Below are 16,244 nucleotides of genomic sequence, written 5' to 3'. Positions count from 1 at the left end.
TCACCCTCAGGAAGTCCCGCCCCCCGCTCCTCCTCCTCCTCCTCTCCGTTTCTCCCCCTCCCTATCTGCGGTTTCCCGGGTAACCAGGAGGGGCGGGGACTGAACTCTGGAATATTCTAACCCGGGGAGAAGATGGAGGCGATGCCGGAGGCTGCGCGGCTGCAGGCTCTGGCGAGGCGGGAGAGAGGAGAGGCCTCTGCCCAGTCATGCTGCCTAGGGCCCCGGGAGACTTAAAGTTCTCGGCCCCATTCCTTCCCCCACTTCTCGGGGCGGGGGGAGCATAGCTGGGCACTGGTTGGACCAATGAATGGCGGCAGCTCCCCTGGCCGGGAGAGAGCGGGCTGGGGGGCCCCGGCGCCCCGGTGCAGGGTGGTGGTGGGTCCTGTGCCCCCTCCCTGGGCAGCTCTCCAGCTCGACACGCTGGAGGTTGAATAATGGCTTCCAGATCCTTCCACAAGCGTCCCCATTTCTTCTGATTTTATCATGCCAAAGCCTCTGGGTCTCTAGGGCTTAGTAAGGATTCTCATCCACTTATTTTTAAGTCAGGAAAGTTGATTTTTAAGGGAGATCTGAACATTTCTGCTAAAGAGACAGAAGTATGTTAGAAAAGTTGTATAAATTTGAAAAAGTGAGACTTGGCAAGCAAATATCAGTAGACAAGAAACACCTACTGGGCGGTTAATAGGGATGGGATTCCAGATTTGTGGTCTCATAAATTTGGAAACACCTAATGTAGAAATTCTCTCCAGCTACAATATTTTGAGTGAGTTTGCCTTCCCAAGGGATGGAGGAGGGGCAGGGGAGAATTTGAAACTCAAATTTTTTTTAATGTTAAAAAAAATTTAATAGAATTGGGAAATATTTAATGAGATAAAATAAAATGTTTTTTAAAAAATGAAAGAAATTCTCTCTACCTGGGCAGTTTGGCAGCATATCTGTAATTTTAAATCTTGGAGGGTTTCCCTGGGGGCACTGAGAGGTTAAGTGATCACATGATCATACTGGTGTTAGAGGTAAGATTTGAATACTGGTCCTAAGGATTCTGAGGCTAGTTTATTATTCATTACACTTTTGGACATTTGAAAGAAAAAAAAAATTTAAAACATAGCTAAGCACAGCTTCCCTGCTGGGTGTGTTGGACATGCTAGTATGCTGGTCAAGCCTGACAGCTACTCCTGTCCCCTCTTGGCTTTTGTACTTAGGTCATCAGGTAGCTAAGTCAATGACTTAGCCAAAGGGACTGAAGAAATTGAACTAATTCTTCCCGGTCGATTAATTCTAAGGATGCTTTTAAGGAAAAATTAGCCTAAACTACCAGGCAAATTGCTCCTACCAGGCCACTTCTAAGAGGCCCCAAGGTCCTAAAGGTCTTGACCTTCCACCTAAATGGCTTTAGGACTCCTACTAGACAAACTAATCTTAAGGGTGTGAAAGGCCTGGTGTAGGAAAGTTACCAGAGGGGGACCTCCGGTAAATAAAAACTAAAAAAGAAAGAATAAAAAAAGACAAACAGTCCTGTCTAAGTAAGGACTAAGTCCCAATTCTTAATGAATTGGTTTGTGGGAAGGATGGTGTAAACCTTTGCATTTCACAGTGTGTCCACATTGATCACAGACAGGAAAAGTAACAGGAACATCTAGGCCACAGCATGGATGATATTTCTAACACAGTCACTGAACCTTCTCACAGATCAGGGTCCTTTGTAGGAAGGTAGCTAACTTTCCAGTGTAAACTTAGTGCTAGTGTTGATAATGAGATCATCTGTGCACCACCACCCTCTCAGTTCCCCAGCTCACTAACTATGTCATCTTCTTCCCTGGGACCCTCTTGTATAGGGAAAGGGGGCAGAATACCAAATCTGTGCACCTTTTGGGGCCTATGCTGAGGAGCTGCTCTCTTCTTCCTTGATGGCTGGATAAAAACTCCCTTCTTGCCATTCCAGGATTGCTAACTCAAGAATGCCCTTTCTTGCAGGCAAATTACACATTCACCTTCATATGGTTCAAAAGAAGCACTTCCCAACAATATCACCCCTTCATCTCCCAAGGACTTTCCAAGAAGGATTTGTCTGAACTGGCCCTGGGAAAAGGAGACTTGCAAATTGAGGGGGAGTTGGAGGTAAATGGAGCCCTTTCAGGGGGTAGGAACTTTGAGAGTAGAGACTCTGAGCTGGGGATGGAATAAGGAAAGGACAGAGAAGGTCAACCAGAACTATATCCAAATGTTATCTGTCCTGATCAGTTGTCTTCCTGGAAGCTAAATCTGAGAAGCTACTGGACTTTAGAACCCCTTCCTTCCTAAGATGACAGTGATTTGATAACTTCTGGGAAGCATGACACTCAGCTCTTAGGTTATGATGATAAAGTTGTACAACTCTTCACTGGACTCTTACTTACCATCCCCTCAAGCTATTATCCTATGTCTCTCCTTCCCTTTCTCAGCCACAGTCCTTCAAAAAGCCTTGCACATAGAGGTACTATTCCTGGCAAGCCAAAGGGCTACCTCATCATCAGAGACTTATTGAAGGAGGAAATAATGGGGCAAGATGAAGGGAGATGAGGGTTGAAGAAAAGGAGCCCTTGTTGAATAACCTCAGTTTTTTAAGTGATGGATGAGTTGAGATGTTCAGCAGAGAAGGTAGAGATGGAGGAAGGCTCCAGGAGATATAAGAGGGTTTAGTACAGCTGCTGTGGAGAGTGGGATGGAGAGTTGATTAGAGAGGGGTAGAATGATCACTTTGCTGCAGTGAGGGTGTAGTTGAGATTATATAACACATTTATATTGGAACTGATATGCTCTTATGATTTCCTACAGCTCTAGTTAGCAGCACATGAATCGGAGGGAATGAGGAAGAATGTAGAAGTGACCCAAGATTGGGTTTTGGCAAAATGTTGCCAATGGTAGGACAAAGGGCAAGGGATTCAAGAATATAGAGTTGAATTGTATACTGAGGGGTTTAGATAATGAAAAGAGGAGAAAGTAGTTGATGAAAAGGTAATAATCTGTGAAAGAACTTAAGGATGGAGGGAATGAAGGTTATAGTGAGGATAAAAAACATAGGTGTGGAAATACATAGGGAAAGATAGAATATTATGGATTATGATCAGACTGAAGAATTTTGGAGTTAAAGACCTTAGAAGTGGAACACTTGTGGGTGATGGCAAGATCAAGAGAATGATCATTTTTTTGTGCAGGAAGCTCAGGAAGAATGGCAGGAATAAATCATGTGAACTGAGTAGATTGAAAAAAATGGAAGTTAGGGTATTTGAGAGACCATCAATATGTATATTAAAGTCCCCTAATAAGAATGTAAGAGTTGGGGTATTGAGAAACTATGAACCAGGAACTGAATTTATTGAGGAAAGGATAATGTCCTAGAGTTCATTAGATAACAGCCATCAGGATTTGGATTGGGGGATAAGTTTGGAAACCATACACCTCAAAGGAGGAGATCCTGCTGAGTGACAGTGATAGAAGTAGAGTCTAGAACTGGCAATGAGGAGCAAGGGGCATTCCAACTGCTACCACAGCCAGTGAGTCAGAGGTATGAGTGAAGTGCAACCAATATTGGAAAGGTTGGAGAGGGAAACAGAGTCAGCAAGCAGAACTTGGGTCTTAGTACCATGAGATGGAAGGAGTAAGAAAGAGTTTTATATGAAAGGAAGACTGTTAAATAAGGAGCAAGAATTCAGAGAGCATAGTGCAAAGAGGTGGTAAATATGAAGTAAGACACTGACTTATGTCGAGGTGTGTGGGCAAAAACAAGCAGGCAGTTGGGGACAAGGAGCAGGGTTTATATATTGGCAACATGCTGGAGAGAAAGCCCTTGGGGGAGGGGGTTGGAGGTTGAGGAGATCTTATATTGGGGAAGTATAGTGCTGGAGAAGGTTCAAGTTGGCAGGTCTTTGGTGAGGTCTTGTTCTGGAGTGGATTGGCTGGGCCAGGTAATAGGAGAAAGCTCTGAAGAAGGCTAAAGGCCAAGGACAGGAGGCTCGTGGTCTAACATTGGGGGTCGGGGGAGGGGAGGCTAGCTGCCACAAGATACATGTAAAACAAAAGGCTTATGTACAGTAATAATGATCATCCCAGTTGTGATAATAATATATTGCCCCAATTACTAGTTGACTGACTGGTCTAGGGGATGATAATGATTTATATGCTTTTTTTCCTCTCCTTTGGGAATTTGGGGTTTCCCCTTCCCCCATCTTAGCTTCACCAAAAGAGAAAAAAAGTCTTCTGTCTCTTTAAAGGCAGAAAACCCTCCCAAACTCTCCATCATAAATAACACTAGTCAATGATGGTAACTACCATTTTTTTTTAAAAATCAAGGGTAACAAATTTATAAGCAACAAAAAGACAATCATTTGAGCAACAATTCATTTGGAATGCCAGTCCCTGCATAGCAGGTGATAGAAAACAGAATGGGCATTCTCCCTTCATTTTTCTCCTTCCTGAGGAGGGAAAACAGGTATTGAATACTTCCAATAGTGAACAGATCATAGAAACCTACCACAGACAGAGGAGGAGAAAAGGAAGGTGAGAGGGACTCAGTGTATGTATATATGGCTTACCAGCTCTCTGCAACCTGCTACTTCCTCTGGCTTTGTTTAAAACTGTCCCTATTCCTTTGGCTTCCCAACATCCTCGTTGGGTCTCTTTTAGGGCAATGGTACTGTACATTTATACTATCTTTCTGCATGAATATTCTGTAGGCAATACCTTCCTTGACAGATTCCCACCATAGTTAGTGCTGCCTCTGCTCTAACATCTGCAGAGCTTGGTCAAAATAGATTTTTCATCTCCTCCTTCCCAGCATTCTCAACTAACTCCAATATTAAACGTCAGAGGTCCTGTAAACTCAGGGTAAAATGCCGCCTTGTTGCCGTGGTTACTCTCCACATCTTGAGTCCCCCAGGCAACAGTCGCTACACTGGCAAATAAAATAGGAGATAAAAGCTCTCTGTAGACAGCTAGGGGAGGGGTTGAGATGGAAAGGTTTGAAATGATCTAGGAGAGGATAATGGTAAATCAATCAGTAGGAAATAAAAATATTAGCCTGTAGCAGTTAAGGACCAAGTTGAGATCAGACAGCATAAATTTATAGTGGATTCAACTGTCAGGCCAAGGAAATTGTCCAACAGCATTCAGCAGCACAGGAACAGGAACAGAGAAGGAGGATACATGTTTGATTGATAGATAAAATAGAGAATTTATTAAGTATTTTTTATGTACTGGGCACTGTGCTAAGTCCTAGGGATACAAATATGAACAACACAGTGCCAGTCCTCAAGAAACTATACTCTAATTGGGGGATGGAGAGATGCATATAAAGAGGAGCAGGGGTGGGGTACAGGAGACGTCTAGGAAGTAGCTAGAGGGCTTTGTTCTGGGTAAAATAAAGTAAAAGCTCATATGGATTGGAGTTCAAAGTTGTGATGGGGGAGTTAAAGACCTTGGCAGGAGATTAGATAAGTGAGAAGAAGGTCTAGTGATGAGAGTATCTCAGTGTTAGTTTATTAGATGTGAGGGGAAATAGGACAAAGGGATAAGGAATTAAAAGGTAGAGTTGTAAGAAGTTGATGATAAAATTAAATTATTATCATGGAAGACCTGGGGTCAAATCCCTCTTAAGATGTTTCTAGCACCGTGATCCCAGGCCAGTCTCTTAAAGTCTTCATGCTTTAGTTTCCTGACAGTAAAATGAAGGGGTTGCCCTCAATGGCCTCTAAGGCCCCTTGTGGCTTGAAATAAATGATCCTAATAGGCACTATCCCCCTGCCTCCCCTTTTACAAGAGGAAGGAGTAGGAAGACCTGCATATTCAAGATAGTAATGATAGTTAATATTTATGTAAGTGATTTACAGCAAATTGAGTGTGTTGGCCTTCACTTCTTCCTCCATTGAAACAGTACCTTTTTTCACACAGACAATTCTAGAAACTTGTTTTTGGGGCAGGTACTATGCAGATGATAAATTGTATTTATATATAGTGCTTTACAAATATTATCTCACTTTAATGTCCTAGTAACTCGGTGAGGTAAATGTTATTATTTTCTCCATTTTACAGATGGGGAAACAAGCTAAGAGAAATTAAGTGATTTACCCAGGGTCACACATCTAGAATTCACAGGTCTTCTTATTCCTTCCTCTCTAAAAGGGGAGGCAGGATGATGGTTCCCATTGGGATCATTGATTTCAAGTCAGAAGGGGCTTTAGAGGTCATTGAGTTAAGCCCCTTCGTTTTACCCAGGAGGAAGGTAGAAGCAGGAAGAGTCGATTTCAAATCCCTAAGTGTGTCAGGCTGCATTTGAATGTACGTCTTCCTCACTTTAGGTCCAGCACTCTGGTCCACTCTGACACCCGGCTAATCCGACCTTCTCATTTAGCAGATAAACTGAGGCCCATAATATATGGCTGGTCCACGGTCAAGCAGGTATAGTTATTGGCAGAATTGGGATCCATGCCCAGGACCCCCCGAGGAAAGATCCAGCTCGCTTTTCCACTCCCTCCCATTTCTGTTTCCGAAGATATTCATCTTGTGTTCACATCAGGAGTGACCAGGGAGGCCGGACGCCGCGGCCCCTCAGCCATAGCCCCTCCCGCCCTGGGGCTCCAGGCCCCCGGCGCCGCGGCGTCTTCAGGGCGTGGCCAACGCTGGGGCGCGGGGGCACCTTCGGGCTCGCCGGTACCGAGGCATTACTGCTAATAAACGGCCATTGGCCATGGCCTAGTTATTCAGGCGGGAGGGATTTTTAAAACCTTTCTGAAAGTGCCGGGGACTTGGGGGCGAGGAGAAAGGTGAACTAGAAAGTGAGGAGCCCGGAAATAAAGGGCTCGGGCTCCGCGGGGCAGCGCCCTGGGCGGGGACAGCCCCCAGACAAAAACGGCGAATCTGCCCTCGGTCAGCCTCCACTTGCTCCGAGGATTGGCCGAAAAGCAACAAAGGAGAAGGGGCGGGACCGCCCTTCCCGACCAATCCCGTGTGTCGAACGCTGTGACCGCTTCCGCGTGACGTCATTTCAGTGCGCGCGTGCTGGGGGGGGGATCCGGAAAGATACCCGAAGTGCCTGCTGGGAAAGGCTTTGCTGGTTTCCTCGGGATAGTTTCACTTAACATCCGAGAGGTGAGCTGCCTGCCTGCTGCGTTGTGGCCTTGGGTGGCAGTGTCTGGGTGTGAGGTGGCTCCGTCTCACCGTGGTCACCCACGTGCGTGGGGGGGGCGGGGCGTTAGTTACTTACGAAATGGGGGAGGAGGCGAAGGGAGCACGGACCTGCCCGTGCAGCCGAGAGCCAGTGGCCTTCTTATCTCTGGAGCGCCTATTACAACAGATCCGCCTGGGGAGCCCTAAAAAACATAGGTTTTTACTGGAATAGAACGAACATTGTTGCTTTACCTGTGTATAATCAGTCAGCCAGTACTTTTAGAATTTTAGAATTGGAATTAAAGTCAGCGAACATCTATCGTTAACCTACTCTGTGGCTACCAAAGTGGGGGGGGGGGCGCAGACAGTGCGTTCTCTCAAAGAAGTTACAGTCTAGTACTTAGTGCCTGTTTGGACACATGCAAGAGAGGGCAGTGATCTAAGCTGTTACATGGTAATTGTATAGAAGAAGTACAAACAGTATCAGGAAAAAGCAATCAGCAAATATTTATGGAGCGCCTACAGTGCTTCCCATAAATAAGGGAAGGGCCATGAAGGAAGCAGCTAGAGAAGGGGATTTACATCATTCTAAATATAGGGAGTGGTGAGTTGTAAAGGAGCAAAGAAAGGCAGGATGTGATTGAATATCTGCACAGCCTGGTTAGGCTAGCTGAGAAGTGTGTTTCAAGGAGTGTAGCCTCTGAAAACTTCAAAGGAACTAGGTTCCTAGCCTAAGGATTTGGTATTTTATTCTGCTAACAAGGGTGAGCTCTTAATGTCTTAACTGGAGAGGAACTTGGTGGTCATCTAGTTTTTGGCAGTGGTTGCTGTTTGAACAGTTAAAGTGATAGGGAGCTCGCTACTTCATAAAGCAGTCATTGATCATTTTGAAATAATGGCTGTAGTTGTTAATAAGGGCTTTGGAGATATAAAAGGACTGTAATAGCATTGTACAGTAGCCAGTAATTAGTAAAGAAATGTTTAAGTGAATGTTAAATGACCAGGTCTCTACTCCTAAGGAGCTTACACTCTTATTAGAGGAAAAGAGTATTATGTTCTGAGAAACAGTTTTATAAAACAACATGACTATATAGTTAAAAGTAAAATTCATCAGGGAAAGCCTCATAGAACAGATGAGACATAAAGGATGAATAAGATTTGGATAGACATTTCATTTCAGTCTGAAATGAGTACATAGGCAGGACTGAATATAGGATTTAGAGTTGGAAGGAACCTTAGAGATCATTACTAAACTCTTTCATTTTACATTTAAGTAAACCCGTTCCTGAAATAGTTGAATCATTTGCCCAAGATCACTCACACAAAAAGTAAATTGAAGAGTTTGGATTAGAATCCAAGTCTCCTGACATCAAATTTGGTGCTGTATGGGAGCTGAGGTTGGTGAATCTATATTATGTAGTGTTTTGAGTGCTGAATTGAGGAGTTTGAACTTAATCTGATAGGTAAAGAATTGGCTACCTACTTGGGACACATACTTTGAGAGGAAAAGAGTTAATTTTGGGGTTTGGTGGATTTGGAGAGACCATAAAAAATAAGAAATTAGGGCAGGAAAAGCCAGGCAGCTTGTCAGTCTGAGAAGATAACTTCACACTGTGTTGCCATTCATCTTGCAGGCTCCAAGCCATTAGTTGTGGTGAAGAACTTGAGATTTTGGAAAACCAGAAGGCAGAATAAGAACTCTAGATAGGACATAAAGGGGCAGGATTTAAGAGATGAAAAAAGGAGGGTTTCAAGGGTGAATTTTGCAGTTTTGACTGATACCCCAGGGTCCTCATGCCGCAGATACTCAGGCAAATCCTTTGCTTGCTTTTGACATCAGTGAGCAATGCTAGTGGAACAGTGGAAGGATAAAATTAATATGATGGCAGTATGCAGGAGAGATTTGAGAAGATGCAGGAAAATCTATTTAAATGAAATAGCCTATTGACTAGGGTGGTAGCATTTGAAGTAGAGAAAAAAGGAAGACTGAAATAATTTTCAAAAGAAGAATCCACAAAATTTGGTGTGAGATGGGAGATAGCTGAGGGAAGGGAAGAAAAATATAGTTTTCAAGCTCAAGTGACTGGAAGAATGTGGTGGTATTTTAACAGAAATAGACAAGTTTAGATTAGGAGCTATTTTGAAGGGAAAGCAGATAATTATAAAATGAGTTTGAGGTAAATGGTTAGGCATTCAAACAAGTATTAGGAAAATAGGAATATGGGAACTCGGCAAAAGGTCTGTGCTCAAGATGTTCCATCAATTGCTTACCTTCTTTGGAACTCAGTTTCTACAGTCTCAGTTCAAATTCCAGGTCTGCCACCTACTACCTGTGCAGGTTTTTGAAGATTGTTTTCAAAATTGCCAGCTGAAGGATGAGAATAAAATTTCTGAAAGAATGTAGAAAGGAAAATTGAGGACCTAATTGAATGTCCATGTTTAGGAGATGGAAGGATCATAGATTTAAAACTTGGAAGAGAGCTCAGAGATTATTTGGACCAGTTGCCTCATTTAAGAAAATTAAGGCCCAAAGAGAGTAGAGGATTTAGCCAAGGTTGTACAGGTATTGAGTGGCAGAGCTGCACTGAAGACCAAGAGGAGGAGAAGAGAGGAGAGCTGAAGGAAGAGAGAATGGTTGAATACAAAAGGAGAGGAGGAAGGATAGCATCATGGTCATATGGTCCAATGAAGTGAAAGAGAGTGAGGGCCCACAGAGTTGTTGAAAATTTGGCAGATTGGGGAAAGAGAAAGGAACAAGCATTTATGAAGCACCTACTATGTGTCAGACACTTTACTAAACTCATTACAATTATTATCTCATTTGATTCTCACAACAACCCTAGGAGGTAGGCTCTATTATTATCTCCATTTTGCAGTTGAGAGAACTGAGGCAGATAGAAATTATGTGACTTGTCCAGGTTCACTTAGCTGAGAAGTATCTGAGGCTGGATTTGAACCCAAGTCCTCCTGTCTCCAATTCTAGCACTTTACAGTATCACCTAGCTGCTCTGATTAGAAAGTCATTGGTGATCTGTGCAAGTATTATTTCCAGTAGAGTGGTTGGAAATGGCAGAGTGAGAAAGAGTGTCTATGATTTGTTGAATGAACAGAGAGAGAAATGAATGCATAATTTTTGAGGATACTCCTGTAAGGTGTTCAGTCATGAAAGGAAGAACAGAAATAGTATGGTTACTTAGAGAACTACTTAGGGCCAAGTGAAGATTTTTTGTTTTTTGTTTTTTTTTAAGGGAGGGGAAGACTTGTATATCTTTGAAGACAAAAGGGAGGAGCCAGTGTAGCGAGAAGGATTGGAGATGTGTGACAGAAAAGGCATTATGGAATTAAGGATATAGAACAGGAAGGGCATCTAGTTCGGCCCCCTCATTTTTTAATTGAAACTGAGACCCAGAGTGGTTAAGTGACTTGCCCAAATCACAAAGTGGCTAAACTAAGATTTGTATCCAGCGCCTCTAATTTCAAATCCTTCACTCCACATCAGTTTGCATGCATGATTATACCTAGTTTTTCTGGGTGGGTGATTTGTGGCTGCAGTCCTAGCTCCTTTGCCTTCCAGAATATCATATTCCAAGTCCTCTGCTCCTTTAACATGGAAGCTGCTAAAACTTGTGTGTTATCCTCACTGTGGCTCCATGATATTTGAATTATTTCTTTCTGGCTGCTTTCAATATTTTCTCTTTGACTTGGTTACTCTAGAATTTAGCTATATTAATTGACTCTTCCTTTCACTTGAACGCTTAGAGTCCAGTGTAGAGTTATTAACTGGCCTAATTTCAATATTGTGTCTCAAGGAATAGTGAGGCCTCAGGAGAAGGAGAAAGAGAGAGCCAGTCGGTTGAGCAGTCAGAACATACATCAATTAATTTCAATGTCTTATTATATGGGCACACCCCAAAAAAGTTATAAGAGTAACATCAAAGATCACTGATCGTAGATCACTATAACAGATATAATAATAATGAAAAAGTTTGAAATATTGAGAGAATTACCAAAATGTAACAGAGACCCAATATTTGTAAAAATGGTGCCGGTAGACTTGCTCAAGGCAGGGTTACCACAAACCTTCAGTTTGTAGAAAACACAACTTCTTTTTTGTTTGTTTGTTTGTTTGTTTTTAGGCAATTGGGGTTAAGTGACTTACTACACAGGTAAGTGTTTGGTCTGAGACTGGATTTGGACTCAGGTCCTCCTGACTTCAGGGCAGGTACTCTATCCACTGCACCACCTAGCTGCCCCGAAAACAAAATTTCTTTAAAGCACAGTAAAGCAAAGTATAATAAAATAATGTATGTCTGTAAGTTAATTTTTTTGTCTCTTAATTTATATGCATTCATTTTCTGTTTTTCAATAAGTCTAGACTACTCGTTATAGGAGTTTACTGGCAAAAGAAAGAGGAAAGAGAGGATAAAAGCTAGGAATAGTAGCATTGTTCACTTAGTGGTCTGTTTCCTTTTGTAACTATGAGTGGAGAAAATTTGTCTCTTTTTGTTGCAATTGATTATCTTTAAACAGGTTTAATTATCAAGCATAACATTATTAAATAGTTAAGTACTTTGATGCCATTGTGATGCCAATATGATGAGCATTACATATTCATGTTTTGTAGCTGAGCTACTCTTTTTCCAATAAAAATTATTCAGTTTGCTCCTGCCATTTTAAAAAATTTAATGCCAGTGTTTGGATCCCACTTCTTCCTGTTCGATCCTCTCTTTCATCTTATTAACATACTAATCTCCTGTATAGCTTTAGTCTCTCTACCTCTACTCCTTCCTTTCTGCCTTTAAATGTATTCTTGTTTTTCCTTTCAAGGAAAAACCTATACTTAAACCTTCTATTTCTTGTCTCCCTGTCATATTAAAGTTCTCAAGTTGAGTGCTGAATACTTACAACTTTCATTTCCTTATTGCCAAAACTCTTTATCTCTTGCATTCTGGCTTCCATTTTCAATATCTCATTGATACCACTCTCTCTAAGGAGGTCATCAGTGACGACTTCTTATCAAGATCTAATGATCTTTCCTTGTTTCTAGCCAAATATTGCAGGAATTGCGTATGAGCACCCTTCCCTTTATCTTTCCCTGGCACCATTAGCCATTTCTTGTAACAAAAGGAAAATATTCCCCTTGTTTCTCGAGTTTTTTCTTTCTCCTTCACTAACCGTTTGTTTTTCTTTTTCTCGCTTACTATGAAACACTCCAGAACTTAGAAGTTTGCCCCCTATTCTTCCCTCAGTTATCTGCCTTGGAAAGCTTCATCCATTTTTAAGACTGCCAAATCTACATGTCTAGCTTTGACCTGTGTTGTTAGATTCCACATTTCCAGCTACATAAAAGACATTTCCACTTGGATAGCCTGATTCACCTGAAACTTAGTATGTTGAAAACAGGATTGATCCCTGCCCCCTTCAAAACTGTTATCTCTTCCTTAATTCTATTTCTACTGTCAAACTGAGCATTTTTATGATTACTCTGATTCGATATTGCCTAGTAGTGAAATCTATATCACTTCTTATCTCCTTTCCTTGTTCTTTGGACAGTAGGCAAATGCATTTGCATAATCAGGAAATAGTCAAGATTTTACTTTATTGCCGTTTGCTTTAAGGTACCATCTTCAGCAACACATTATATCTAAATACAGTAATCGTCGTGTTATCATCTAATTCAGTTTTTATTGGGTACCTGTTATGTGCAAAATATATTATTGTCCTGTTCCCTAGACTCAGAGAGTTATATTTGACTCTCTCTCATATGTCTAATATTTTACCACATCTTATTCGTTTTTCCTTTGATTTCTCTTAAGACTTCCCCTCACGCCTGGGTTATTGAGTAGCCATCTTGTTGATCTCTCTTCCTCCAGGTTCCTCTTTTCTTAACCTTCTTATATAGAGCTGCTAGAATAGCATTCCTCAAAAACTTTACATCCTGTCATTCCATGCAATGATTCCCTGTTGCCAGGATTTCAAATCTAAACTCCTGTCTTCTCTAGCCTCGTCTTTTGTAGCTCTCTAATTTAGCCCCTTTGTTTTAGTCAAACTAGCCCATTTTCTATCCCCTGTATGCACCTTGCTCTGGGCCTTGATAACTCTGGGTCTTGACATATGCCATTTCACTCATGCAATTTATTTGTTTTTCCCCTGCCAGTTCATGTTTTCTAGGCCTGCTTTTAGGAAGCCTCCTCTGGCTATTCCCACATTACCACTTAATTTATCATGTCTGCATACAAAATCCAAATTTTGTATAATGCCTACAATATAACATACTCATTTTGTATTTTATTATCCTATACTTATAAATAGAATCTGATTTTTTTAAAAAAGGTAATTGATTTTTAGCCATTCTTTGGACACAGGACTTCATGAGAATGGATTTTACCAGTTAGATCTCCTATAGAGTATTGGTATTGGTAGCCTAGGTAATATTAAGTATTGTTTGTTGGTTGGGCAGGAGGTATACCAAGGACTAGTGTCTTGCCTCAGCCTCTTATGAGTATGTCATATTAGACTTCCAATTTCTTTTACTATTTTCCAGTCTGTTATCTTAGGTCAGTGATGCAGGAATGCTGGTTAGTGAAGCAGGACAACTGCCACCAACGAATCAGACTGCCACATTTAGAAACAGTGGTGATAGGACGTGGTCCAGAGACCAAGATAACCGATAAGAAATGTTCACGACAACAAGGTAAGTAGTGGCTACAACTAAGCTTAAAGAGATTCTTATGTCACCTGATGACTGCAGGGTCAGCTTGAGAAGTATCAAGTTTAGAAGAGTTGATAGTGTTGGAAAATTCTGTGCTGGCTTCCAAAAGAGAACCCAGTTGTTGAGCTTTTTCACATGTGCCTGGTTACAGTTTATTTCCAGTTCCATAAGCGTAGGGATGTGGCACTTTTCCTTTATCCCATGATTATGGGGCTGATTTCAGTTGCCCCTTCCCTTAAAGACAAATAAATAGGTTTCAGATTCCCATTGTGATGAAAAAGATGAACTCTAAGGTGACCATAGGCCATAAATGAGCATGGGAGGTTGAGTTAATAATGGCTAAGGTGGGTGGGGGGGTCTTAGCTCTTGAGATTTTATCCTTTGCTACCTAGTTTCTAACCTCAACAGTTGACTTAAATTGCCCTCTTTAAAGTAGCAGTTTTTAAACACGTTTTTTAAAATTTTAGTTAACAAAATTCTATTTTTTCCCTTTCATCTTTGTTTTCTTCATTGAAAGAGAAAGAAAAACAAAACTATTATAATAAATCTTTATAGTCAAGCAAAACAAATTCCTGCATTGGCTATTTTTAGAAATGTCTTGTTTATGGCTTCATCTGCACCCTGATTCTATCACTTCCTCCATCAGGAAACAGATACTTTGTTTGGTCATGAGCCCTCTGGAATCACAGTTGATCATTTTTGATCAAAGCTGTTAAGTCTTTCAAAGTTCAGCATCAATGCAGCAAGCCTCTGAGAACTGAAGAACATGAGGGTGCGTCCTAAGGAGAGCTGAACCAGCCCAGGTCAGAAGTGAGGCAAAGCAAGACCCCCCCAACCTTTTTCCACATGGATTGTCATTGAGCTGTTCTTCCCCTGTCTTGTCCTTATGAAACTGATTTTTGAACCAAAGGATAGGATGTTATCTTATTATTTCTCTTAAATTTCATCCTGTTAGAAGATCCAAATTGTAGAAGACATTGAAAACCATGCAAAGAACTACAAATTTTATTACCAGAGAAATAACATGACTAAATATGCAAATGCCAGATGAATCTGGCAGCAGTCTGTAGGATGGATTAGTAAGTGGAGATTGGAGGTGGAAAGACCTGTTAGGAGATTATTACAGTAGTCTATATGGGAAGTAATTAGGTCTTATACTTAATATGCATTAACAAACATTTATGAAGCATTTACTCTGGGCCAGGTACCGTTTGGAAAACAGAGGTGTGGCTTAAGGTGAAAAAGATTTCAGACATATATGTATCTCAAGGCACTGGTCACTCTCAGGCCTCTGAGGTCACTATCTCTCCTGGGTCATGCAAGCCCTGCATCTTGCAGCAAGGCAGCATCAGCACTTTGAGAGACAAGACGGGCCAGGTTCCGCTCTTTATTGAGGGCAGATGACCTGCAGAGGATTTTGAGAGTTCTCCAGGAGAGCATGTTAAATCAATCTACTTCGCGTGGTATTGGTTACCCAGTACTGTTAGTCTTGCTGGCGAGTGCTAATGACATGCCCATCAACTACCTATTCCCAAATCCTTATCTCGAGTCCTGAGCATTCCTGCTTCTCCCTACACCACCTCGTACCCAGCTTGCCCATCTTCCAGGTTTTTCTATCTGTGCTGCAGATTTGTGGTTGGAAGCAGGAGGGGAAGGGGATTAAGGGCACTGGCCCCAGGGATAGGAGCAGCAATGCCTATTAGCGGTGCGGGACAGAAGGAAAAGAGAGATTGAGGGGTGATGCTGGGAAGCTGAGGAAGGTCACTCCCAGGTGAACACTCCTAGTGTTCTCAGGCATGTTTAGAGTGGGGAGCCTGAGGAGAGGCAGAAGGGTTTGGACCAGCCCTTGTGGAATTGGAACTAGAAACAGTGATGAGAAGGCCCCATGGCTACCTCCAGAGACAGCAATGCCAAAACATTGTAAGAAATAGCTGATGTATGCCAATAGTGGTCCAGTGACCAGCTCATCCTGACCGTTAGCAGTGTGTATACAGCAGTAGTAAAGGATGGACAGATTCTCAGGACATTCTCTGATGAGCTTACAGCCTGCACAAGAGAGCCCTTGTCATTTCTTTTGAATCCAACTATTGTACTAGTTTGCTTAAAAACTAGAAATAAGCCTTTTGCTTTCAGCAGACACATTGTGTTGTGATGTACTAGAAAGAGGGCCTGAAGTCAGAGAACAGTGTTTGAATCTCACTTCTGTTATTACTTACCTGTGTGACCTTGAGCAAGTTACTCTTGACCTTTCTGGCCCTCATCTGCAAGAAAAATAAAGCTGGCTTTTGTATAGCACTTTAAGGTTTGCAAAGCACTTTATATATGTTAAATTATTGGAGCCGCAAAACAACCCTCAGAGGTAGGTTCTCTTCTCTCTTTTTCCTCATTTTAC

General features: G+C 41.8%; 1 protein-coding gene across 6 annotated transcripts in view; it reads left to right on the top strand.

Moving 5' to 3' along the window:
- Positions 1–7,017: 7,017 nt before the first annotated feature.
- The window catches only part of APTX (aprataxin), a 29,286-nt gene continuing 20,059 nt past the window's right edge, over positions 7,018–16,244 (top strand). Inside the window, exons 1-3 of one of the 6 annotated variants that reach the window (XM_078153050.1) lie at positions 7,023–7,122; positions 11,277–11,306; positions 13,685–13,834. In XM_078153050.1, the coding sequence (XP_078009176.1) occupies positions 13,705–13,834 (130 nt within the window). In that variant the 5' untranslated portion in view covers positions 7,023–7,122; positions 11,277–11,306; positions 13,685–13,704. Of the gene's footprint in view, positions 7,123–11,276; positions 11,307–13,684; positions 13,835–16,244 lie in introns of those variants that run through there. The other 5 variants (XM_078153051.1, XM_021004625.2, XM_021004624.2 and 2 more) reach the window with 5 other exon arrangements.

Source organism: Phascolarctos cinereus, unplaced genomic scaffold (genome assembly GCF_003287225.1).
Source record: "Phascolarctos cinereus isolate Bilbo 61053 unplaced genomic scaffold, phaCin_HiC Scaffold_4;HRSCAF=312, whole genome shotgun sequence".
Taxonomy (NCBI): domain Eukaryota; kingdom Metazoa; phylum Chordata; class Mammalia; order Diprotodontia; family Phascolarctidae; genus Phascolarctos; species Phascolarctos cinereus.
This window is presented reverse-complemented; position numbering and strand designations above follow the sequence as displayed.